We start from the raw sequence: 27,735 nt of genomic DNA on the forward strand, positions 1-27,735 counted from the left end.
TTAATGTTTTTCCTTTGAAGATATCACTTAGAAAATGCCCTCTTTATTTTCAGTGTGTGCTATTCCATCTAAGTAATGTCTTACTTTAGAAAAGCCCAGTTTTGAGTCTGATTCATATTCTGGAAGTGTGCGAGTTGCTGAAGGTCTCTCTTAGCACCCACAGGCTGTTTAAGGTCGGGGAATGGCCGAGTCGGTGGAGCTGTACCTCCTCAGCCTCCTGGAGCTCTTCTGGACGGCAGTGGCAGGACCTGAAGCCTCTGAGGAGGAGACCCGGCAGCCCTGTGTGAGAGCATGAGGCTGATTCTGCTGAGCCTCAGGCTGCTGTGCCTGGCCTGCCTGTGGCCCGTCACCCTGCTCAACAACCGCTACCCCAACCGCAAGAAGAACAAGGACGTATACCTGGAAGAGCATGCCAAGCATAAATATGGAGGGTGAGTGGTGTAATTTGCATTCGACATCGATTTGCTGTGTGCGTTGTAGGGTAGTACAATATATTTAGTATTTCCTTGATTCAAATGGTTGCATCAATTTCCCATAAAGAAATAAATTACATCAACATTATTTTATCTCTCAGTTTACTTTCTTTTTAAAGATAATGTAACACATTTTATTTATGTGGAAATGATGTACAGTGCTGTGCAAATGTCAGAGGTCACCTTTTCATTTATTTAATTTCCAGTAAAAACGGCATATTAAGTACAAGCTTTTGATTTTTCAGCATCAGAAAATAAATCAGAAATCATATATTTATGGAAAAATTACTTTTAATTTATTAAAGCTTCAGCTAAATATAATGGGTTTTTTTCGGCATTTAGTGTGTCCATTTTTTTGCCTTTATTACAGCTTTATTACAGCTTGAATTTGCAAAGAAATCTGCAGGGATATTTTTCCACAGCTCTAAAGTTCAGTCTTAGAAGTTGGTTGTGTTTTCTGCTTCTCACCATCCAAGTAATTCCAAACACATTCAGTGATGTTCTTTTCTCATTAACCCCTTAACAATCCAGGTTTATTTCATACAAAGGCATATTATTCAGTAACTACAGGGACTTCTATTCAAACTAATGGAGTTATTCTCAGGTTAAAGAAATATATAATGAAACTTTGGACCTGCCAGCCTGATTTTCTCCTCTCTCTAAAGCTTTAAGTGCTTTTCATCTGAGGGAGGTGGTCTACTGGGTCTTCCAGGTGGTTGTTAGAAGTATTTTTTCTGTATCTTTCATTCTTTTTTGAACTGCAGATTTGGAAACTCCTGTTTTTTCACTTAGTTGCTTCGACTGTCCCCTTCCTCATGAAAGTGGATTATCTTATATCTAATCTTCTCACAGGTATCTTCTGAAAACTGAATAACTTGTACTTGATAATGGTTTTTTAGACTGGATATTTAATAAAAAAGGTGGCAAAGTACTGTATGTATTTGAATCCAGTAAATCAATGCATCTCTGACAGACCTGACCAATCGTGTGGTCCTATGAGCCTAAATAGTTTTGGTGAATCGATAATCAAGTCACATTACTGCTTCACTGTTTCATTTTTAACATGTTGCAAGGCAAATCACAATTTACAGTAATATACAGTCGTATGAAAGTTTGAACATGCTGGTCAGTTTACACGGTCAGTTTTGTTGTTTGAACACATCCTCTACAGGGAACACACTACTGCACGTTTTACTGCACAACTTCTGTTAATTTGCTGAGTTTAACATATGTGAAAAAAAAAGCACAACATATAAAATGTGCCATTTTGCACAGGCCACATTTTATGGTTTATTTTTCAGTTAAATTCAGCAACTAAACAGTCACTGTGCAGTAAAATGTGCAAACGTGGAAAATCAAAAAGACATGTTCTTAACCAGGGGTGCCCAAACTTTTGCATACAAATGTAATCGCAATGTAGTGCCTTGCCCATATGATGCAGCCTGACTGCTGCATGTGCTGTGATTTACATTCTGTGAATTTGGAATAGTCTAATTTACCTACTGGAAAAAATGATTGTGTCCAACTGTGTACATCATTTCCATGTGAATGAGGCACATTACATCAGCCATCGCCAAAGGTGGACTTCAGTAAACAGAAAGACTGAAAACTGAAAGTAAGTGGAAAGGATAGACACAGCTGAATATAGTTTCTGGAACTTTATTTTGTCTGTTCGGTGTTTGTTTTTTCTCCTGAGGGTTTCAGTGTAGTCTGTGCTGTGAAATGTTTGGACTTTCTCCTCTTTTCGAAGTCTCTCATCAGGCAGCAGAGCACATTCTCCTTCTCTGAGCAGCAGCACTGAGATGAGAAAGTGCCTGTAATTGGGCCGAGTGGTTTAGAGAAGGTAGCCCAAGTGTGTTTATGAGGAGTTTAACTGCTGTGGCAGCGTTGACGATGTGGTCGAAATGGAAAATGTTATTTTGCCGGTGGTTTTGACGAGTGCTGTATGATGTGTGACATCCAAAAAAAAAAAATAGCAGCTCAAAAAACAAACAAAAAATTACTACAATACTATTTAACTTACAGTAAAATCCCAAGTAAAAATACCCTTTCAAAAAACAATAAACACAAAGTATCACCTAAAAAAACCCTAAAATAACTCAGTATTTTAGATTTTTGGGGAAATTTTCATAGCTTCTTAAGTGTTTTTAAATAGAACTTCAAAGTAAAACCTTTCAAAAAATGAAAGAAAAACAAGAAATACAGTACCTCAAAATATACTATTTCATATATATATATATATATATATATATATATATATATATATATATATATATATGATATAATATACTATTTCATACATATATATATATATATATAGGAACTTTTCCAAACAAAACCAAATAAAGGACATAGGGTAAAGGATAAATAACAAACAAAACAAGCAGTACAGTAAACATAAGCAACAGAAGAGGAAAGCAACCACACATTATTATGAGAGAAACACCAAACACATCAGCATAAACTTCAGGTACAATGAAAACTAATTGAGAATAATTGCATTGTGCAGCCTTTTGGAATATTTGCAATGGTCACTGCTTACTATAATGATGACAATTACCGTAATGATTAACAAATCATATATTGTGCTGTGGAGGGGCTTAAACCCTCTTACAGGCTTTTCATCATCATATTGCCTGCTGTTGCACATGGGAGTGAAAATGCATGAGTGAAATAGTGAGGGGGGAGGGGAATGCTCTCATTTATCTAAAATACCTGCTCAGGTGGGCTCCAGATTACAGATTTCAGGCACAAAAATCCCAAACACCAACACTTTGTTTAGACATTCTAAGGCTGGCTTTACATGGTAAAACTATCATGGAACTAGTTGCATGTTGTGAGTTGCCCAATAATCCATCTCGTTTGGCTGTTTCCCAAAACTTTTTTCACAAATTTGTGTCACCTGCAACTGCTGCGAATAAGTTTCAAGTGAGTTGCAGGACGCTGTACATGGTGCTGTACTCGAGCAGTTTAGCTTCAAGTAAATTTTAAGCAGCTAAAGTTGCATTCAGGTTTCGCCATATAAAGCCATTCTTACCCTTTTCCTATGATGTGCAGTGGGACCATAGCTTACTAGCTATTATTTCTGAAATTGTAAGTATAAATTTGTTTAAATAAGTTATGTTAACAAGCTTTGATAATACAGTTTTAGTGTTTGTACAGTGAATAGAGTTTTTCTCTGAGATAGGATGCCAGAAACAGCGAAATTAATCCCATGCAAATTCATGATCAGAACAATTTAGGACATGTTCTGGTCTTTGTTTCCTTGGAAGCTATGCCATGGTTTCTTGGAAGGAAAGTATTATATTACAGTCCTGACAAGTTTTTTAAATCAGGATGTTTCTTGTTTTAGAATTTCTGGTTTGGTGACATGACACACCTTATTTCAACTCATACTGATGACATGCATTATTTCTGAAATATATTTAAGAAGTTAGTGTTCAATATAAAATAAGTGTAGTTTAAGGAAGCTCATTTGTTTTGAAAGCCTCATATGGAAAGCAGAATTTTCCTTGCTATTTTGAACCTAGGTTTCAAAAACCTACCTTTCACTCCTCAGTCCATTCAATATGTATCACTGCTGCCTGAACGAAACCTGATATCTCCAAAATGACTTTTTGGACTTTACAGGAGAAAGAAAAAATATACTTTACTTTTAATGTAAGTCAATGGAACCAGACCTTTTTTGGGTCATTTTGGGCCATTTCTGTTGGTCCATTCATCATAAAATTTACACACAACATGAAGGACAACAGACATTTTCAAATTACGTCAAAAACTGAAAAACGACATAAATGGACATACGAGATTTTGTTCCAACAGCAGCAGTATGTGGAAACCAAGCCTATTTTGAACTGATGTCACAAAACCCAACTCATATACATGTATTAGCCTATTCAGCCTACAGCAGTTTAGCCCATCCATTTACATTGAATTTATAAGGAGCGTTTCAGCCTGGACTGCTTTTTAAATGAGGCACAATACAGGGCAGCCAGTCAGAACCGAGGTGATTCACATAAATCAATCTTAAAGGCACAGTAACAACTAACAACAAAGTAATATAAACATGAATTATTACCATGTTTGGTACATAAATCCACACAAACGTTACAAGTAAACCTCACAAATACAATACAAGAAAAATGTAGGATTTGGGCCTTTTAACTTTGGCTTTGGTAGGCCTTTCTGTCTTTGACGCTGTTGGGTTAAACTGTATAGCGATGTCTCTGTTAGATAAAAAGCCCTTTCACTGAGTCCCTAAAGGATTCCAGCCTGATTGCACCATATGAACTGCATTATGTGGGGTTTGCAGTAAAACACACTCTGAGGGAAAGCTTGCTTTAGAAAAAGCGCTGTTTGTTTACCGCTGACCTTCAGCTGCTATCGTAGTCGTGTCTATTTTCAGGTTCGCTCTCCCTCTCTGCTTCATCTCCTGGGAGAGATGCTTCCTTAGCTGCCTTTCAGAGAGCTTCTAGAATCCACTTCACTTTCACAGCCTTGTTGAGTCATGTTTGCTGCTGAACTGCAAGCTCTTTTCTTTATTCCCAGTAAACTCACGCAACTGCTGTGTAATCATCTGGATAATTTAGATGCCAGTATTGCTGAGCAGATGACTGGGGGAAATTGTAATAGTTAAAATTGCTCCAATAATGATGTTTAAGAAGTTCATTCTCAACACTGTCTACATGTGAAATCTAATTAGGCTTTTAGTCAGTTGACACCTGACATAAGTATCTATAAGAACGACAGTGGCCGCATGTGTTAGTCTGTGCCTGTAGTGAGAGTCTGTGTTGTTTTTACATGGCATATTGTAGCTGTTGTAAGAAAATATCTTTATGTGAGAGGAAAAAAATTGACCTACACTTTTTGTCACATTTTATTTTTTCCCTGTGAGGTGCACTTATGACATTTGTGTGGTTTTATGTATCAAAAATGGTCACAATTTAATTTTTACATGACCATTTTCCAACCTCTCTTTATCCCTTAGGATTAAAGTGGCTTTTTTTGTTACTGTGCCTTTAAGACAGATAAATGTAAATGAGCTTCATTCTGATTGGCTATCCTGTATTGGACTTTCTAAAAGCAGTCCAGGTTATAATGCTCCTAACTTATATAACTTCAGTGTGAATGGGTGGGGCTAAACTGGTACAGGCTGAAAATTGGGGATATATGTAAATGAGTTGGTTTTAGTGACATCACAGTAACAATGAGTTCAAATGGGCTGCTTTGAAGCATAGTTTATATAAGTGGCCTGTGTGGACTGAGGAATGAACAGTACGGTTCAAACTCCTTTATTTCAAAAACGTGATAAAAATTTAATTTGCTATGATTTGGGCCTTTTAATGTATGTTACAGTAATGAGATTTAATCACTGGTCATTTCTGTTGGTCCATTCATCATGAAATGTTCACAAACATTTTTCAAAATAAAGGTTCCTAAATAGTTTTAGGCTTGGACATACAGTTCTTGGAAAAAATAAACATTTAAGCCAGTGGCAAACTTAGAGGTAGGCCTTCAGTTTGAAAAATAAATATCAAAACTCTGTCAAAAACATGAATAATAATTTCTCCTAGCACCTCTGTGGGGTTTCTTGTATGGTAGTAACAAGCTAATGCTGTTGTGCTTAAACTTTTTTGTCAGTTCTAAATTACATGGATATTTATAGCTTTTAAACAACATTACAAGTTTTATTTAGAAGAATATTTAGAAGTTGTAACAGACATTAACATATACTTTATGTTGTATTTAGTGGTTTTACAATGACTCCTTCAGTAAAGAGCCCTCGCACAGAGCTGTCACCACTGTCATCAGTTTCTAATCACTAAGTGAACCCTGGTTAATGCTTTTGGTTCCCTTTTGCATCTGTATTTTTAAGAGTGCATAGTAAAAGACAGCTGGCAATTTCCAGTAGTGTAAAAAAACACTGGGGTTAACATATTTTGAAATGACAGCAATGATATGCTTGTTATTTTTGAACCCTGATGTTGTTTTCTTTCATGTTTAGCCGGATTGACTACAAGGTCAAGAAGCAGGACAGCACAAAGTCCCTCCTCATCAAGACTGAGCAGCTGCTGAGGATCGAGGAACATGACTTTGCCATGCGGCCTGGCTTTGGAGGTTTGAACCTACTGCAGTTCCTTCAACTTCTCCCATGACACACTCGCTGTACTTTGGTGCTAGAGCTCATTCTGTAAGCTTTTAAAAGGTTCCTTGCACCTACATCTCATTTGGAGAGATCTTCAAATCTGGAACTTGAATCCAGTTTCCAGTCCTGTATTTTGTAATCACTTGTAGTTAACTGAACTGAAATGTAACTGATTGACCGAATAGTGTCATACCTACCAGTGATTACAAAATCCAGGACCAGAAACTGGATTCGGAGTCTGGATTTGAAGAACTCTGCTCTGTGGCATTGACCAGTGATCTCTTTTCGCACCTTTGTTTTTTTCCTTGTGTTGCCTTTTTTAAGGGACTGCACTGAAGTGGTGAATACTGTGTCAATCAGTGTGTAGAGGGGTGATAAGATTCCATCCCAAAATTCAGAGATGACCCAGATTGAGAGCCGCACAGAGCAGACAAAGGCCACCACACTCACAGATGTACTTTGGAGGGTATTAATCTGGATTACTGTTCAGGTCTGTCAAAACAGATGCAGGAATTTGGGTTCAGGTTAGAGAGAATTCAGGAGAGATCTCTAAATACACACACTCACACATACACTCACGCACTGCGTTAGAGTATTTCCAGCACATCTCTGTGATGATGACAGCCAAAGCGCCACTGCTGTCACGCACTGTTCCCATAACATTTGAATATGAACCCCATGACATTTGAATACTTATTTTTATAGTATGAGAGACTGTCAGTCCTTTCTCTCTCACCCTCTCCCTATATATGTATATAGCACAGTGGAAAAAAAGAATAAAACAAAAATTGATGCCTGTGCAAAAGTTATCGCACACGTTAAATTTTATTTTTTCCCCAATATATTAAACTAAAATAAAAATGCATTAAAAATTGAAACAAGCCATGGTCACGTGCATTCTCTGTAGAAGGTGTGTTAATCATCAAAAGATCAAATCTAGTTTGACCAGGAGTGTTTAAGCTTTTGCAAAGAACTCTATGTGTGTATAATATAAATACAAACTCTATTAAAATATTATTTATCAAAGGGATATGTATGTATTTACTCAGAAGACACTAATTTTAGAAAAATACAAATAACATTAATACAGTAAGTAGTGATTTTATGTGTGTCAGGGTGTTCATTTAACCATTTACAAACCTCTCCTCAAGGAAGTTCAGTATTACTTGTTGTTTATAACACAATGCAAATCCATAACAATTCATGTTACTTTTTACTGTTTTATGTGTATCTTTTCTATTCATATATTGTGTTTTTATGGGCAACACCACACTTACTACCAAGATGAACTGTATTAAACAATGTCAAACCATGTTTTAAACAATGTGCATAGTTATATATTTATGACCAGGGGGTGAGGCTGCATTGCAATTAATGAAAATAAGCAACACAGTTGGAAATAACAGCTATTTTTATAACGTATATATATTTCAGAATCCAAAATTTAACATCAACACGTACAGTAGATCCAATTTGTATTTTCATTGAGCCCTTGGCTCCTGGGGGCCCTAGACAGCTGCCTACATTTACCTAGTACAGGGGTCGGCGACATGCGAGAAGCTGACTTCAGCCTCATAAAAAGTTGAATGTTAAGAAACATTTTACAAGAAACTTCTACTTTTGTGGAAAAGTTTCCTGCTGGAGATAAAAGCAGCTATAGCTGAGTTTAAAGCAGAGCAAAGTTAGTTTGCGCTTTGGTTTATATATTTTTTAGTCTGCACTACATGGACATTAGCACATACTGAGACATATTTCGAGCTAAGATGGTGAAACGTTACTTAAATAAAATGGACATGAAATGTTGTGGATTTTTGTTGACACTTGATAAAATGGCTCGTCCTTACATTTGGGTTGCCGACCCCTGACTTAGTACAAAGGCCACCCCTGCAGATTTTGTTCAGTAATATAACAGTGTCCTGTTATCATTATCGTTTATTGTTATGGCAGATGTCATAATGTTTGATGTCATGACTTGCAAAAATGATCATGTGACAAAACTTGTCATAACATTAAACATTTGTATCTGTCATGACAATTAAGGTAATAATGGTAACATGATATTGTCAGATTACCTGAATTAATCTGCCATGCCAACTCATCTGCCATGACATGTTTATGGCATGGTTAGGTCAATGTTAGGTAGCAGCGTTGAATTAAAATGTAACAGTTTATTTGAGAACTACCTACATAGGGATTACATGACACATGCATAAGTACTGAATAACATACTCTTGAAGCAATGTTTGAGTATTTATGACCAGTTTATGCTTATAACTGCAAGATGATATAAATGTTCTATGATGTAAATGGCACTGTGTTGACATAAGAGACAGTGATGGACATTTGTTCCATTTATAACACAGTTATGAAGCATCAATGAAGTGTTACAAAACACTTATGTCAATATAATGTCATTTACCTCAGCTTATGATGTCTTGTGATTCCTGGCATTAGCTGTTCATAGATACACAAGTATTGTTTTATAAACACGTTATTCAATGCTTCTGCATGTGTTATGACATCCTTATGTAGGTGGCCTTCAAAAAGTGTTACTAATTAAAGTTATAGTTAAAATTAACTTCACATAGTAATGTGATGAATAACAATTAACATTGTAATCATTTGACTGCCCTAATTGTGGCACTCGTTCTTCAGAAAAATGTTCTTATTTTAATTTAAAAGCATTTTTTTTAAACACATTTATATCACCTTTGACTTGTCTCATATGTTCACTTTAAAGCAGTCCACATCTCCTTCTGTCATGTTAAATCAGAGAAGTGTGCATCTTAATTGAATGCACTGTGGCTGAGGCTCAGATAATTAAGTTTTCCACCGATTTCAAGCATTGAAATTCCCACTGGAACGCCCTCTGGCCTCTGGGTCTAAATATACAAATACACACACCCCACAGTTACCGATACCGCAACCTCAAACCACAGTCCATCCCCCCCAACCACTGTCAGACGTCTACAACAGCACCACTGCCTGTTTGCTGTTACTGTCTAGTGCAGGTCCTAAACATATGGAGCATGAATTGTTATGCATGCATAGGCCACATGCCAATCACACTGGCATTATCACAGTTATTTATGGGATATGAGACACAGCGTCACATCTTCCTGGGTCTAAACTCCAGTCTGTGGTGAAGGGGAGAGGGGAGGAGGAAGCAGGAAGGCAGAGATGTTAATTGGTTTGAGGTTTTCTTCTTTTAGGATGGCAGAAATGATCTGTGGTTCTTCTCTGAAAGTATTAGAGTGCTGCTGGGTGCTTTAATCAAAGTGTGCCCTTGTTTCATTTTTTCTCAACACTTCTCAGAATAGTGTTTGCCCTTGAAAGAAAAAGGCCCAGGTACAGATTTCGAGGGGTTTCTTCAATTTGAAAGGGGCAACATGTCTCATCACTAAGGGGAATGCACTGATTTTTCAAACTTTGTCTATAGTTAAATGGTTAAGATGGAAACAAAGCCATTCAGTGTAGTTCGATGTAAAATGCTTCGTTCTAGTGAAACTTATCGAGTCAATTCTTCACTGTGGTGGTGATAGGAACCAGACGTCTGAGTTTAATGCCTCTAAAAGAGTTTAATGCCTCTAAAAGGTCCGTCACAGAAAGTTGTTACATGAAATTGTTACAATTACACTGCCTGATGCCAAAGACATTGTTTTTCAACAGTTTTGAGTGAAGATTTGATCTTGTTGGAGGGGTACATGCAGGACCTTATTTTGTAAGGCATAGGCATTTTTCAGATTTATTACTATTTTACCATTATCAGCATAACATATTAAAAACTGACATATAAAAAATACATATATGTATAAATACTTATGAAAAGGACACATCTATATGTACTACTACATACTACTACTACTACTTGGATAGTAAATTAAGTGACTATATTTGTCTTCTAGACATCACGCCCCCTGGTTCCCATCACCACCACTGTAAAGAAGTGTAAGTTGCTCTACAATTAAAAATTTCACAATTTTTTTTCACAATATTTCACCATATGGCAGGCATTTCCTTTACTGTGTAAGCAGAAGCTTGTTCTTCCCTCCAGTCTATGCTGTTTAAGCTGTATACTCTACCTTGCTTTCTTTTGTGCTCTGAAGGTTCTGCCATTCCTGTGGGCATAGATGTGCAGGTGGAGAGTTTGGACAGCATCTCAGAGGTCAACATGGTAAATGTTCTCATTGTTTTACCAATTAGGAATATCTGCATTTCACTCGCAACACTGTATGTCACTTTCTTTATACAGTAACATCAGGGATTTTTAATTAATTTCCAGTTAAAATAGGCATTAAGTACATTTTATTGATGGACAATGGGCATGAATGTGCTATACATGGTTCTATATAGAACTGTTTTGAAAAGGGTTATATATAGCACCCAAAAGGTTTCTTCTGTTGTTACAAGCTTGACATCGTAACAATAGAAGAACCCTTTTGGGTGCTATAAAAACCATCAGCAGCACATTCTCCATCAATCTTAAGAACCCTTTCATGATGCAAGGAACCCTTTAATCATGCAAAGGGTTCTTTGAGTGTTCATGGTTCTATATAGAACCATTTTCTTTACTAAAGAACCATTGAAGAACCATCTTTTTTAAGAGTGTGGACTATATTTGCTCAGACGTACATTACGTTCTGTATTTAAGTTCATTCCTAAGCTTCATTATTGTTGGTTTTATTTTACTGGACATTACATTTGCTACTTTTAAACCATCATAAGTTAAATCAATACCAGTAAATCACATTAAATGACCTTTAGTGAGTTGAGCAGGAAATGTAATAGCAGATTTCAACTTAAGTCATTTACGTAGGATCAAGAAAATAATTTCTCTCGAAACGTTCAGGTAAAGAATGATTGTTTTGAGTGTATGACATACTGTTATCTAGAACAATATACAAAATTCCAGACAAAACCCCACTTTAAGCTTTAAGTGTGTGTCCTAATTAGATCGTGTTCACTGTTGGTCCCCTACAGGACTTTACTATGACCCTCTACCTGCGACACTACTGGAAGGACGAGCGGCTGGCCTTCCCCTCTGGAAACAACCTGAGCCGCACCTTCGACGCCCGGCTAGTGAAGAAGATCTGGGTCCCGGACGTCTTCTTTGTCCACTCAAAGCGCTCCTTCATTCACGACACCACCATGGAGAACATCATGCTGAGGGTCTATCCTGATGGCAACATTCTCTACAGTGTCAGGTGTCCTCTCGTACTGGGTGTGTGCATGTGGGGGTGATGGGCTTGCTTTGGATTTTGTTTTTGAACACAGAATTTGTCTCCTGGTGCAGGATAACAGTGACCGCTCTGTGCACCATGGACTTCAGCAGTTTTCCTCTGGACACCCAGAACTGCTCTTTGGAGCTGGAGAGCTGTGAGTTGAAGACAAAACTGAAGCTATTCTTTGAATAGAAAAGGCAAAGACAGAAAGAAAAAAGAGTTTTAATGAATCACATAATATACAATTAATCACATTAAGCCTTATTACTGATCCTGTATTTTCTATTTTCCTATAATTCTTATGAAATTTTCATATGATCCATTACAAATGCACACATTCACTTCTTTGCTTACAGTCCATGCACAGTCCACACTGTTGTAAGTGTCTGAGTTGTGCTTTTCTGTTGTCCTGCAGATGCTTATAATGAGAACGACCTCATGCTGTACTGGAAGAACGGGAATGACTCTCTCAGAACAGATGAGATCGTTCTCTCACAGTTCTTCATTGAAGAGTTTAACCCGTCCAGTGGACTGGCCTTCTACAGCAGCACAGGTACAGCACTTTCACCTGCAACTCCCCTGTGTGTCATTTGTCTTTGTGGCTGCTCACATTTCCTCTCCGTCTCTGTGCAGAAGGCTGACACACTGTGAATTGACTGGGCTTTTTCCCTCTGTTCCTGTCAGGCTGGTATAACAGGCTGTACATCAACTTCATCCTCAGGAGACACGTTTTCTTCTTTATGCTGCAGACCTACTTCCCCACAATGCTGATGGTCGTCCTCTCCTGGGTGTCCTTCTGGATCGACAGGCGGGCCGTACCTGCCCGCGTCTCACTTGGTAAACACGTACACATGCACTTCAGACTCAAAAGTGTGCCAACGGTTTGGGGACGCCCTCTTTTGAAACTAAGCAAAGCTTTTGATACTGTTATTCTTATTATTTAATACTGATATTTTCTAACACTCAGCTTCGTGTTCATCAAAATGTCTTCGTTACTATGAAGAGAAGGTCTTGTCTATATTATGATTAGAACATTTTCTTTGGCCCAAAGATGGTATAACTACCTGAAAGGCTTTGAGTGCTGAAGAGTGCTGACATCAGAACAAGAGTGGAAAATGTGTAGGGTTTGGCATCATTCCTAGAGGTAGGATTGTCACCGATATTTGCATGTGGCATTTTGTTTTCCTCAAAATAAACCTGGAGGGTGTTTCACAAAGGAAGATTTCTGAAAAAGCCTGATAATTCAAGTCAAAAGTCAAGCCTTTCCAATAAATGGAGAGGCAAGGAACATTCCTATTGGATAAAAAGGATACATTGTTAAAAGCACATGTTGAAAATCTTTCAGGCCAAAGGTTACTCCTTAATTCAGAACTCACTAATTTAATTTCCAGTCAAAACAGCCAGTAAGCATGAGTTAGTCATTTTAGGAGACATTTCTGAGAAGATTAGATCACTTAGTCCACTTGAATAAGGAAGGAAAAATCTATGGAAAATAAGGGGAAGTAAACAGGAGTTAAACAAATTATTAAAAGATGGGATTCATAACAACCATGAAAGACCTGGTAGACCACCAAAACAGTACTTTCATCTATGAGAGAGAGGAGAAAATCAAGCTGCTTCAGATCTGAAAACATCCACAGGTGTTTCTGTCCATCCTTCCACTGTCAGAAGACGACTCAGCGCTATGGGTCTGAAAGGATGTATAGCTGTTAAAAAAATATTGAGAAAATAGAAAAAATAGAAGACAAAATTAATCAAAGAAGCTGCTGGTGTTCAGTGGACTGGCCACCTCAGAGTCCAGACCTCAACATCACTGAATATATTGGGTTACTTGGATTGCAAAAAGCAGAAAATGCAACCAACTTCTAAGACCGAACTTTGGTTCTACCAGAAAGACTCCAGAGACGAGTGTGAAGAAAGAACATATTAATATCAGTATGACAGTTTGATAGCTAACAGTTTTTGTAAGTTAAAGTCCTTGGCGCAGGCCCCGTCTTCAGCCAGGGTGTTAGAACACCTAGACTCAGATCTTGCCGTGTAGGGATGGCAGGGGCGGGGCTTAACCTTTGGGCAAACTGGTGGCGGTGGGGAGGAAGGAGGGGACGGAGGAAAAGTCATCATCTGAAAACAGCTAAGCTGACATGTTAAGTTGAATCATGTTAAAGATGGCAGAGTGTGCACTAAAGCTTTCATAGGTGTGGAAAAAGTCGCCCTGTAGATTTCTTTGAAAAACTACATTAAATGCACACTAAATAGTGAAACAATTACATTTAGCTGTTGAGGCATCTGGGTAATTTTCCGTTAAATATATGTTTTCAGCTTTTTTCCTGATGCTGAAAATAAATCAACTTAATAGCTATTTTGACCAAAAATGAAATACATTATTGGCAATTTCTGACTTTCACACAGTACTGTTTGTTAAATTATTGCCAACTCAGAAAGAAAACATGCTCAGGGGTATTAAAACCATTTTGAAAAGGTGGACATCCCCACAGTTTTGACAGGCAGTGTATACACACACACTCATACACACTCAAGCAGTGGTGCAGTCAGTGTATCAGAGCTCTAGTGTTCCTCAGTGACTTTCCATTGCGTTTCCACTGCAGCTGGCCGTGGGTTATATTGAGATTGGACCTGCTCTTTCATTGCATAACAGCTGCTGCTGTTCCCAGCACTATTTAAACCCACCTGGGGGCTCTCACTGAAATCAGCAGCACAGTTACTGCACTACACTACAGCACAACACTACTCCAGTAATATTATTTAACCCTTAAATTCACAGGTCTCATATGTGGCACACTCTTCATTATCTCTTTAAGCTCATAGTTACATATCTTTGGGCAAATTGGGAGTGAATCCTAAAATATTTGAGCAAGATTAATGTTTGTAATTTAAATTCAATTTAATTTAAATGAAAGTGTAAACTTTGTTTAAAACACCTACCATATACGAACAATTCAGCTGAAACTGGTGCGAGTGGAATTTTTTTCTGTAGTAAAGGTGGTCATCATATGGCACTGACATTTCTTGTATGTGTAAAGCAACAAGCAACAATACACTCCGACCGGACACTTCATTAACTATGCCTCATGTTTCCCCACATTGTCCTTTTTATCAACCACATATACCACTTATCCAATAGGTGCACTTTGTAGTTCTACAGTTACAGATTGTAGTCCATCAGTTTCTCTGTATACTTTGTTAGCCCCCCTTCACCCTGTTATTCAATGGTCAGGACCCCACGGGACCACCACAGAGCATGTATTATTTGGGTGGTGGATCACTCTTAGCGCATTCTTGGGTGGGTATGGGCTCTCAGTGTTTATGCTGAAGTCTTAGTTGTAACCGAGTGTTAAAACTAACCCTGCTGTGTGGAGGCTGTATTTTAGCCTGGCTAACTCGTGCTGAGTTGTTTATGTGTGTCATATATATATATATATATATATATATATATATATATATAAAAAACAATTTAAAGCATCAACCTGTTCATTGATATTGATATAAGCAGTTGGCAAGCCAGCTAGGTGCTATTATAATAACATTAAATAATAAAATAATAAATATAAGTTAGCTAGCTAGAATGCCTGGCCGTGATAAGTAAATTTTTCCATTAGCAAAAATCTAAAAAATACATTACACTGAAATATTAATAAAATCTAACTTAAATGAAATATATTACATCTGAATCTTTTATGTGGTGTTTTGCCCCAGGAATCACCACAGTGTTGACCATGTCCACTATCATAACGGGCGTGTCAGCGTCCATGCCCCAGGTGTCCTACGTGAAAGCAGTGGACATTTACTTGTGGGCCAGCTTCCTGTTTGTCTTCCTGTCGGTCATCGAGTATGCTGCGGTCAACTACTTCACCACTGTGGAGGAGATGAAGAAACTGAAGAAGGGAAAGGTCAGTCATGGGTCAGAAAGGGGATTAAGAGGATAGAATCTGTTCATATTTCATTGATGCCATTGACTGAATTTACAAGTGAATGAAATAAGAAATACACTGACTGACAACTTTACTAGAAACAACTGCCTTATACTTCCACTCACTGACCACTTTATTATGAGCACCTACCTTGTCATTCCACTTACCGGCCACTTTATTAGAAACTCCCTATTTTGTACTCCCACCTCACTGGCCACTTCATGAAGTCCGCTAATCGTATAGGACTCTTCATAGATGTAAAATAACAGATTATGTCCCACCTGTGGCTGCGCAATTTGTGAGCCATCCTGAACTCCATCACTCATCATTGGTCTTTTTCTGACCACAGGACTGCTGCTGTGGACTATGGTGGCATGTTAAAGTGTGTGGTGCTGATGTGAGTTTTATCAGGCAGAGCGGTGCAGCAGTGTTGCTGCGCTTTCACGTGTCAGTGTCACTGTTAGACTAAGAATAGTCCACCACCCAAAGATATCAAGACATCTAGACTGGTTGATGGCTTACACAGACTGCCAACAGATCAACAGAGGGCTACAGTTTCTAACTGTACACTAGCAAGGTGGAGCTACAGTGTAAGTGATTCTAATAAAGTGGCCAGTTAGTGTACCTTGATGCCTAAATATGGGCACTGATGATTGAAATGTCTCCCCCTGCTGATTCAGAAGCCATATGACTGGCTTATGTCCACTACACTGAAAAAGTGAGGCCTTGATTCAAATATGTACCTAATTTTCACATAAATAAAATATATTACATCAACAAAATTCTTGCCAACAGTGGGTAAACTGACAGAATTGCATTGATGTGACATATTTTATTCGTGTGGTAACCATGTACACATTTGATTCAGTGTATCACTTCTGCATTTTTCTTATGATTACTTAAATGCTTCTCCTAAACTCAAAAAATGAACCAGCAGCACTTTTTGACCTACAAACTGAAAATATGTTGACATATGTAAAGTCAATATATCGCTGTTGTCGGAAGAAAACCTTGCATCTCCAAAATGACAACTTTACAGGAGAAGGAAAAAACTACTTTACTTTTAATGTAAGTCAATGGAACCAGACTTTTCCAAGTCATTTTGGGCCGTTTCTTTTGGTCCATTCTTCATGAAATTTACATACAATGTAAAGGGACAACAGGCATTTTCAAATTATGTCAAAAACTGAAAAACGACAAAAATTGAGATTCAAGGTTTTCTTCCAACAGCAGCGATATTTTAATTTTTAAGTCAAACAGCTCCCTTGATAACAACGGGTAAAGCTGATTCTACTGCATTTGACTGAAGGAACTGTGTTAAAGGGGAATTCTACTGATTGTTGAGTGTTGCATGGTACATTATAGAGAACGTACTGATTTTAATTTCTTTACAGTGGTAGTGATAGGAACCAGGGGTCCTGATGTCTACAAGGCAAACATAGCCGGTTTATTTACCACCCAGTGAGCCTACATGTGTCTTGTGGGTTTTATATGTATTGTTAATGATGGTAAAATAGTGCTCAGTCTGAAAAACATATTTTCTTTGGGGACCATTTTGCCTCACAACATCCTACATGGCTCCACTGCATGTACTAACTTCCTGTGAGGGACCTTTTAGAGACATTAAACTCTTCAGACATCTGGTTCCTGTCACCACCACTGTGAACAATTCTGACTCTAGAAGCGAGCATTTCAATCCGCTCTGAATGACTTTACATTTTAATTATTTATTTATGCAGAAATATGACAAAATCAATGGAATTTCCATCTTATGTTCATACAGAGATCTTTAAGTGTAATATAGAGCTCCTCCTTTTTTAGCTTTCAGAATTTGATGCATCTCAGGCCATGGCTTTCGATGGCTGCTTCCATGACACGGACGTAGAGCTGAGCCCCTTCCCCCCGCTGGCTGACCTCAGCCTGGATCAGCAGGCTTCCTCACAAAGCTCCACAGTGCCTGCCCCCCCTCCGGTGCTGGGCACACGGCTGCGGCGCTCGCGGCCACTGCGTTACCATCTCCAGCTGCTCGTGAGCAACAGCTACATCATCGACTCCTACTCCAGAATCCTGTTTCCTCTGGCCTACGTCCTCTTCAACATCATCTACTGGAGCATCTACACTTGAGCCTGTACCTCGCGCTGCATTTGTGTAGAGCAGGCCAAAGACAGATCAGGCCAGTCTAGATGCTACACTTTTTTGAAAATAAATTGTTTCTTCTGGTGTATATCATTGTGGCTGCCTCATATTGGTGGGCGAACACTGAGTCGCTAGTGTCTTTACCTATTTTGTATCCAGGGCTAACAGGGCGATGTAATCAAAAATTGTCGATGACTGACGAGTAACCTGGTGATGGTGCATCAAAGCTGATAACTGCTGTTTTGGGAAAGAGAACGAACAGAGAACTAGAGACTAACTTTAAACAGCTTGCTAAATAATTTAAAATAATATGTATTACCGGGCATCAGTAATCCGTTATTCCTCATGGTTTCCCAGATTTTATCTGCTGAATCTTCTCAGCATTTTCCACACAGCCAGTGATTCAGGTAAGTTGTGAAACTATAAAAATGTCATACTTTATGACTTCATCTGATACACACTGCATCTGTAGCTGAATTCCAGAGCACTTACTCTATATCAATGGAAAATTTATTTTTAAATATGTAAAGCATGTGGCCATGGCTTTGGAACTCATTTAGAGCACGTGTTGCAATCTGAAGTTTCTCCGGCAGGGGGGGCTATTAGCATGCAAGTTGTGTTAAACTCACACCAGCAGGAGCTCACAAATTGTTTAATATGTGGTCGTCATTAAAGATTTTCATCTAAGCTGCAGCAGACCTTTTCTGCTATCCTGCTATCTGTTACAACACAGTTTACTGTTACTGTTTTACTCTGTCCAATAATGGAAAAGGACCACATCAGTTTCTTACCACTGTTGACTGGATTTTTGTTTGGTGGGCTATTAACACAGCAGTGACACTGATGTGTGTAAATGCTCCAGCAACTGCTGTGCTGCGAATGTTCCACCACCAGAATAAAGTCTGGTCAGTGGTGGACATGTTGTGGTCATTTCCCATGGATGGACAGAGTATGTGGGGGCAGATACACTGAGAAGCAACTGATGGGTTACAGTCAGTAACTCTAAACTCACAGTACTTATATAGTAGGTGTTTCTCATTATGTGGCCAATGAGGCACAAGACTTCAAACTCAGTGCATGTTTATAGAAACGTGATGTCTTCATAGAAAATAGGACATCAGAAATCGCTGGGAAGTGCATTAATAATATTGATATTAATATGAACTCATTAAGCCAATGTAGGTCATGTAGGTCATATTAGGATTTTGGGTTACTATTTTAATTTGTGCAATTCTACTGAGAATATATAACTGTTACAGGAGGCAGGTGTGTGTGTGTGTGTGTGTGTTTACAATTACAGACTGTAGTCCATCTGTTTCTCTGCATACTTTGTTAGCCCCCTTTTACCCTGTTCGTCAGTGGACAGGACCCCCATGGATCCTGACAGAGCAGGTACTATATGGGTGGTGGATCATTCTCAGCACTGCAGTAACACTGACGTGGTGGTGGTGTGTTAGTGTGTGTTGTGCTGGTCTGAGTGGATCAGACACAGCAGTGCTGCTGGAGTTTTTAAACACTGCGTCCACTCACTGTCCACTCTATTAGACACTCCTACCTTGTCAGTCCATCTTGTAGATGTAAAGTCAGAGACGATAGCTCATCTGCTGCTGCACAGTTTGTGATGGTCATCCTCTAGTCCTTCATCAGTGGTCGTATCAGGACGATGCCCACAGGACGCTGTTGGCTGGATATTTTTGGTTGGTGGACTATTCTCAGTCCAGCAGTGACATTGAGGTGTTTAAAAACTCCAGCAGCACAGCTGTGTCTGATCCACTCAGACCAGCGCAACACCCATATAGTACCTGCTCTGTGAGTGTCCATGGGGGTCCTGACCACTGAAGAACAGGGTAAAAGGGGGCTAACAAAGTACGCAGAGAAACAGATGGACTACAGTCTGTAACTGTAGAACTACAAAGTGCACCTATATAGTAAGTGGAGCTGAAAAAATGGACAATGAGCGTAGAAACAAGGAGGTGGTCATAATGTTATGCCTGATCGGTGTATATGACAATATCAAGAACACAAAAGTCTGAAACTACTACAGGTTAAAATATATTTATATACATGGCAGTGATGTTGCAAAATGGGTTTATATTCCAGAAATACATCTGAATGACTGATATCAGGGCACATTTTTCATGTCGTCATTTCAAATAACTCAATAGTCTATCTGTCCTGCATGAAGTTGAAGGGGGGCACACCATTGCACTATAATCTGCCAATCTGCCAATCTAGATTATAAATAAGAAAAGATTAGTAGCAACATTTGAAGCTGCTATTTTCCCTGCAAAATGCATCATTAGTTTGGATATTCAAATCAGACACAAACACACAAATTCTATATTATTTTGAAGAAAGTGATGTCTTCACACTGGATGGAGTAGAAATAGAAATATCTTATTTCCAGAACGGTTTAACAATGTATGATATAGAAAAACAGATCTCAGTTTTTTAAAGCTTCCAATGACTTTAATACTATTTTACAAATGAATTACCCAAATTTTCACCCCAGTTTAGCCATGTCTTCTTTCACACGAAGTTGGCAAGCTGGGAGGGTGAAGGCTTTCTTCGAGACATGTGAAGTGCCATCATTTTGAACTGCTGCTGACACCACACTGTTGAACAGCTCTACACGCTTGGAGGAGAACACTATCTGCCAATTCTGATACAACAGCTAAAAGACTCCTGTTTTGGGTAGGATCGTGTTTGGGGGGTCTGTTTTATTTCTGTAAATAAGATTTTATTTTTTAGACAAACTCAATGTCCTCACAAAAGGAGAGAGTCTTCTTTTCTACGCTTGATTATATTCCTCCCTTTGGATAAAATGTAAACTCACTCATCCTAAATTTGTAATGTAACTATACAATATACCACATCAAGCTGCTTCACTTTGGTTTAAAACTCGAGTAGATCTGAAACTGCCAAGAAACGTTAGATTCCTTTGAGTCTTTAAGTCAGCAAAAGCCATGAACACTGAGAAAATAAATGTTGTTAGCAGCCATTTTAGGCTGATTGAGAACATGCATTAGGTAAAGTTCTCACTACAGAATCGTAATTTAGTTTTACTTCTTATGGGAGCCACCAAACCTGCCTGCCAACAGCTAAATACATTTTTACTATGTAAATAGTATATTTTAATGAATTAACTGAGAAAAGGCGGGCTATTAGATCTGCTTGCTGTGTCTTCTCGTCAGCTTCTTAGTGTAAAAATCATTTTTATTGATACAGATATGAAGATAAAAGACTCCTGCCTAGTAATACTTGTGGAAAAACTACTGGAATAAAGCTCATAAAAAATGTACTGTGAAAATACAATACATAAATATTCAATACACAGGTCGCTTCATAGTCAGACTTTCCACCAGGGGACCTCCAAAGACCTCAATTTGGTGATGGGGGAGAGGGAGGGCCTATCTATCCTACCCATCCAAAGAGAGAGAGGACAATTATGCTATCTTGGGACTTTAATACTTTAATATTTATGTATAAGAAAGCCAGGACATAATTAAATTAGTTTATTTAAAATGTAGACATGGTTGAAAACAAGTACACTTTTTAGCAAAGTCAGTCAAAAATACAGAATATGGATATATATACAATATAAAATATATATAAAATGGCTCTTATTCAGTTAAGCAGTTAAGCTACTAAATAGCGATTATTATGGAAAAAGAGAACATTCTTCCTGTGCTTCTTTCTGAAACTGGTCAAAAAGTGGGAATTACATGTTTTTTTTAAATCTCTGCATAAATACATCATTAAGGTGTAAACAAAGTCATTCAGAGAAGAGTAGAGAAACTTTCAGAATCAGACTTGTTCACAGTGATGGTGAAAGGAACTAGATGTCTGAAGAGTTCAACACAGAAAGTGTGACCACCACAAATGATTATGAATATGCTGCCTGATGCTGAGTCAACAAGTGCGTTACATGCACTTAATAATCCAATAACTCCAGAAAGTCAGATATTGTCAGTAAACGCGTTTACATGCACTTGAGCAATCAGATAATGTGTAACTCCAGGTCTACACGAGTCAGACAGTAATCGGATTTCTGCTTTGCAACCAGCCAATAAACTCACAGAAGAAGACGTGACGTAAATGTAATGTAAAACTCAAACTTCTTAAAAAAACATTGCGCCACTTTACCTGAAAATATGAATATACATCATCTAGAAAATAATGTTTAAATCCTTCATTTCGTCATGCATGTAGTCGGTCCCGCGGCAACGCTGTTTGTTTATTTTCGATACCACCATCTGTTTTCACACATGCGCAGACTGAGAAGTCCGAAAGAAATCAGAGTAAGAGTTAACATGCACTGAGAAATCTGATTACTGAGTTAAAATCCAGCTCTCTTTATCAGATTTCATAACTGGATTTCTAGACCTTACTCTGATCTTACAAATCGGAGTGCACTGTTTACATGACCATTTGAATAATCAGATAACTGCAGAAATCCAATTATGATCGGATTATTGAGTGCAATACACACTTTGCGATTTAGAATACATTTAAGACAAGCTTTTGGCCTAAAAGGTATTTTTAGAGGGGTACATCAAGCAAAATAGTCCCCAAAGAAAGATTATTTTGAAGTTGCCACTATTTTTTCACAATAAACATTACATACAAAACTCAGAAGACACGTGCAGGTTCACTCATCATTTTGCATAGTAAATACAGGACAGTCACATCAAACCACTCTGAATGACTTCGTTTACATCTAAACACCTGAATTATGTAGTAATTTTCTAAAATCGCTTGAATTATGCCTATTGATGATCCACTTTGTTCATTGTGTTCAGCATATCCTCAACATTCATATACTGGACATGCCTCCATTGAGCTATTCTGTAAGCTAAGTGGTCAGTAGCTTGACACCGAGATCTTCTGGGTCGTCTTCAAAGCCTTAACCCCCCTCCATGTGTTTTCACATTACCTATTACTTTAATATATTCAGACCTATACAGTGCTACTGTATCTTCTTCATGTGTTCATATGAATGTTTTTATTATATAAAAGCATGAATGAACAAAAATTTACACAAGGTAATATTTCAGTCTACATTATGAGCTTTGAAGCCTCAGAAGCAGGTAGTGTTTAATACTGTTTTCTGAAAATGAGTGACAGCTCCTCATTCTTCAAGTTTCTTCACATAAGTGGGGAGATACAGTAGGTCTTTTTCACGGCACAGTAAAAAGTTTACTTGTTATAGATTGCCCACAAGTCTTCCTGCTCATTGGTCTATTACCCCTGCATTTGGTCAGCTAACGCCCAGCTTAAAATGACAGTCTATTTCAGTTTGCTTGGTTTCAAAGTCTGGCACGATGTTCTTTTGAGCTGTTTTAGCATAATAATTTTGCTAACATGACTCAGCCAGAGTTGCTCTGTTTGAACCTCACAACTTGTATTGGTGCATCTTGTTGTCTTCAGCCGAACTGAACTGGCTCACATCTTTTCAGAGGACTGTCCAGCAAAAAAATAGACAGAGGGTGAAAGTCCACAAGTGTATGTTGAAAATAAAATATAAAAAAAAACAATAGCCATGTGAGGCATATTTCTCTGAAAATATCTTATGTTATTTGCTGAAGTCCATCTCAAGTCTATCTGCTTAAATGCACATGACTGAAATAGCACAACAACTGCTGATCTTCCAGAAAGCTTCGTGAATGTGTACGTATGGAATATTTCAGTAGGTGCCGTCTTGAACAGTGTTTTTGTTGTGTTCTGAAAGCCTCTGTTCGCAGTAACCTGGCCATCTTTTCTGTCCGCTGATTGTATCACCTGAATACTTCCATTAGACCACAGTCACACATCAGTCAGTTCTATGTAGTGGTCTGTGCTGGCTGTTGATCTCATTGAGAACCACGTCGCCGCTGGATCCCTCCATGGATGTGGACACACTGTCCTCCGCAGACGAGTCTGCAATGCGAAGATAAAGAACAGATCGTTTCAAATAAGGACTCTCTGTTTGGTCTCAGTCTAAACTCTTAGAAGCCACAGTAATAGGAAAATCTGTAAATTGATATTAAATTATTTGTTTATCGTAGTGGAGAAATTCTGTGGAAGTATGAATTCCAAACTTTCAACTGGTATCATATTTGTGTTTGTTCGCAGGAGAGGAGATATTTGATTATGATTTGAATTTATTCGCAAAAGAGGAGATATGTGACTATGATTTGAATTTATTGAGTTATTTTGGTGAGCACAATGTCCTCTTGTGTCATTAATATACATCAAAATCAGAAAAAACAGAAATGCAGCTCCAAGCTGCTGATACAGAAAGTAAACTGAGTGCAAATGTAATTTATAGCTTAACCTACTCAGTAATGAAATATTTCAAATTGGGTCATTTTGGTAACAAAAATTCAATGAATAAATCTAGATTTTCCAAATAAATTTCCAAATACTTTTTGGGGTCACTGTATTTACAGAGCTGCGTGAATGATAGTGAGTAATACAGAAACTGACTGTTGTTTGACTGTGGTATGCTGTTGGTGCTCAGTGAGGAGCTTCTGGAAGCACTCTGGATCCGAGAGCCGCGGGAGGAGTTTGCTGTGGCGAGTGATGTCTTCTTCGTGGCGTTCTGAGTGGCTGTCCGGCTCCACTCTGCAAACCAAACACAAAGACAAAGGAATTTAAAACAGTGACTCTGCACTGTAAAATGGACCGCAGCACTGCAAAACTACTTCATACAGGCAAGAGATCTATAAAAGATGTGGATGCCATCCACACTTGTCATCATAAAAACTTTTAATGTCATCATAAAAGGCCATTTTTATTAGGGACACTTTTTAGGTTTACAGTTACTGACTGTATCTGTTGCTGCACAGTTTATCACCCCCCCCACTGCTGACCAGGTAATATTTGGATGTGTGTGGTACTGGTATGGGTGTCTGAGGCACAACAGCATTGAGTTTTTGCACACCTCAGTGTCACTGCTGAGTTGAGAGTAGTCCATCACCCAAATAATGTCAGTGGTGACCCTGTGGTCAGAAACTGACCATTGATGAAGGGCTAAAGCAGGGGTGTTTAGGGGCCAAAGTGCAATGTTTGTGGTGGTATATAGATATACACAAAGCCTCGTATTCTATTTTTGTGTTTTTTTTTTTTACATAGTTTGGACCAAAAGAAACGGCCCAGAATGACTTCCATTAAAAGTAAAGTATGTTTTTGCTTTTCCTGTAAAGTTACCATTTTGAAGATACAAGGTTATGTTCCAAAAAAATATATATATTTTTATATATATATATATATATATATGTATGTAAATAGACACAACTTTGGTGCTGTGCAAAAGTCTGATGCACTTATTTGCATGTAAAACTACTAATATCACATTAAAAGCAAACAACATTATAACATCCTTATGGCAGCCATGAATTAATTTTAGTCAAAACTCTGTTTTGGATAATCAGAGCTTCATTAAACACACTTACTGCCAATATTTATGGCTTTAAATAAAGTAATAAGACCTTTGCACAGCATAACAATATGTTTGTTCTCTCATTGGATGAAGTAGTGGGCAATTTTCTGGCAAGCCAAATCCAGTGTCCACACTTTGGGCAGCCCTGGGCTGGAGAATGATTAATTCAAATTCACCATCACATAATCAAAATAAGGGGCAAAATCAGCATTTATAAACCCACAAAATGCACGTATGAGGTAGATGCACAATGTGTGTAGAAAAGGGTACCTAATAAACTGGCCATTTAGAAACAATACATCCAGTATATTTTTCCTCACTGGTTTGTGAGAAAATGCATGAAGTTGTACCTGAATTTTCTGCGAGTCTGAACTTGCCACAGCAGAGGTAGGTTCGCCACTGTCTGCGGACGGTCTCTTTTAATGCGCAGTGGAACACAAAGATGAAAAAGCCTTTGAGAGCGAGAGAGAGGGAGAGAGGGAGGGAGAGAGGGAGAGAGGGAGAGATAGAGAGATGCTTTTTTTGTGGCTCATCCATATACATTGGTTCCTCAAGATAACCATACCACACATTTTGTATGCTGAACATTCTCACCCTGTAGAGAGTTGAAGATGGTGAAGAGGTACATGAAGGCCAGGCTGACGACTCCCCAGGCGAAAAAAGCGAAGCCCCAAGTGAGTCCGAGCAGGATGGTGAGGCCAGCGATGCTGCGGAGGTCCTGCAGCCCACTGCGGTACTGGTTATTGTGGGGGTTCTGACGTTTGATGCGCCTCAGCTGGACCATGACCACCACAAACATGATCATGTTGAACACAAAGATCACGCAGAAGTAGGCCACCACCGCCACGTAGAAGGCAGTGTTATTCTTCAGCCAGCAGCTGAAAAAGACACATACAGTAAATAAAGGCCTTTAGAATATAACTCAGAATTCAGTTTTTAATCGGAAGGCTTTTTATGAATGAACTGTTATGAATTATTCAGCAATAATACTTATCAAAATAATATGTAACGTGGTTATAAGAGTGAGACAGGGAAGTCTGGACTACAGACTTAGAGCAGAAGAGCCATTTTGTCCTTTCAATAAAAATCCAACCACCTTTGGAGCCACAACATTTTATGTCCATTTTATCTTGGCCGTCAAAATATGTCCCTGTATGTTATAGTAAAGGCCAAAAAATATAATATAAATGAAAACGCAGACTTACTTTACTTTAAGCTTTAGCTCAGTTATAGCCACTTTTCTCGCATCTCCGGCAGGAAACTTTTCCGCAGAAGTAGAACAGTTTCTTGTAAAATGTCTCTCATTGTTGACTTTTTTCAAGGCTGAAGTCGCTTCTCATTCACCAACATCATGTTCGTATTTTCCGGTTCCACCTTAAATGGTGCCTGAGGCACCAGAATGTAACTGCTGCACCATTTAAGGTGGAACGGGAAAATGTGAATGAGAAACTGACAGCAGCTTTGCGATTTTTTAGTGTTTGACAGTTTCTCGTTGCAGATTAAACGTATCCGGAAACCAGCTGAGTGCTTATAAACACAAATACGTAAATTCGTCTACAAATCGATGTCTGTGTTAAATCTCTTTCTATACCATTTCGTTAGCTACTACCTAGGTGAGATTGTTATCTGCGTTGCTATGGTGACCAGCAGTCTGCGTGCCAACCTTCAGGGTTAAAAGTTGGTGAATTAGCAGTTCTACATTAACTCCAGTGTTTAAGACCATTTATTGTTGAAACTCTGTTGAACGATCAGCAGAGCTTTATTTTACTGCAAAGGAGGATTATTTTATTTTTACCTACAAAATCTAATTCTGCTGTGGAGCTGCAACAGGCCATATGTCGCCAACCCCTGGCTTAGAGTGCTCAGCCAAAAAGCTAATGTTGCTACTAATGAATGAAAGCGACTGGCCACCAATTAGAATGATGTCATTAGTACCTTCCATTAATTGTTAGCCATGTTAGCATGTATAGTTGATCTATACCTATTAGTGGCTCACAACCCAACACACCTGAGCCAACTAATTAGCTCATTAACAAGCCCTGCATGGCTAGATGTGGGTGTGTTGGGAGCAGGGAAAACCCTAAAATGTGCTGGGTAGGCGGTACTCCAGGACCAGGGTTAGGAACCTGTGCTTTAAGGGGTAAAACAATATCTGAGCAGAAAATAGCAGGAAAGCTCATCAGGTTGGATTTCCATTTTGACCGTTGCTTTAAAGAGGAAACCCACCAATTTAAACAGAAATCTACAAAATTAAACTGTTGAGATGTAAACAAAGCCATTCAGACTGATTTGGTGTGAAATGCCCCATTCTAGAGAATCCACAAAGTCACATTTGTTTACAATGGTGGTGATGGGAACCACCTCTAAAAGCTTCCCTCACAGAAAGTTATTACATGAAATGGTTATG

At 38.4% G+C, this 27,735-nt stretch overlaps 1 protein-coding gene across 1 annotated transcript; it reads left to right on the forward strand.

The window, feature by feature from the left end:
* The first annotated feature begins 291 nt into the window (after window positions 1-291).
* On the forward strand, window positions 292-17,893 carry LOC118798821 (gamma-aminobutyric acid receptor subunit rho-3). The gene is made up of 9 exons (XM_036558387.1): window positions 292-431; window positions 6,478-6,590; window positions 10,725-10,792; window positions 11,599-11,822; window positions 11,912-11,994; window positions 12,256-12,393; window positions 12,525-12,677; window positions 15,555-15,748; window positions 17,591-17,893. The coding sequence occupies exons 1-9, from the start codon at window positions 292-294 to the stop codon at window positions 17,891-17,893; spliced, it is 1,416 nt and encodes a 471-aa protein (XP_036414280.1).
* Window positions 17,894-27,735: the final 9,842 nt, after the last annotated feature.

This window comes from Colossoma macropomum, unplaced genomic scaffold (genome assembly GCF_904425465.1).
Source record: "Colossoma macropomum unplaced genomic scaffold, Colossoma_macropomum, whole genome shotgun sequence".
Lineage (NCBI taxonomy): Eukaryota > Metazoa > Chordata > Actinopteri > Characiformes > Serrasalmidae > Colossoma > Colossoma macropomum.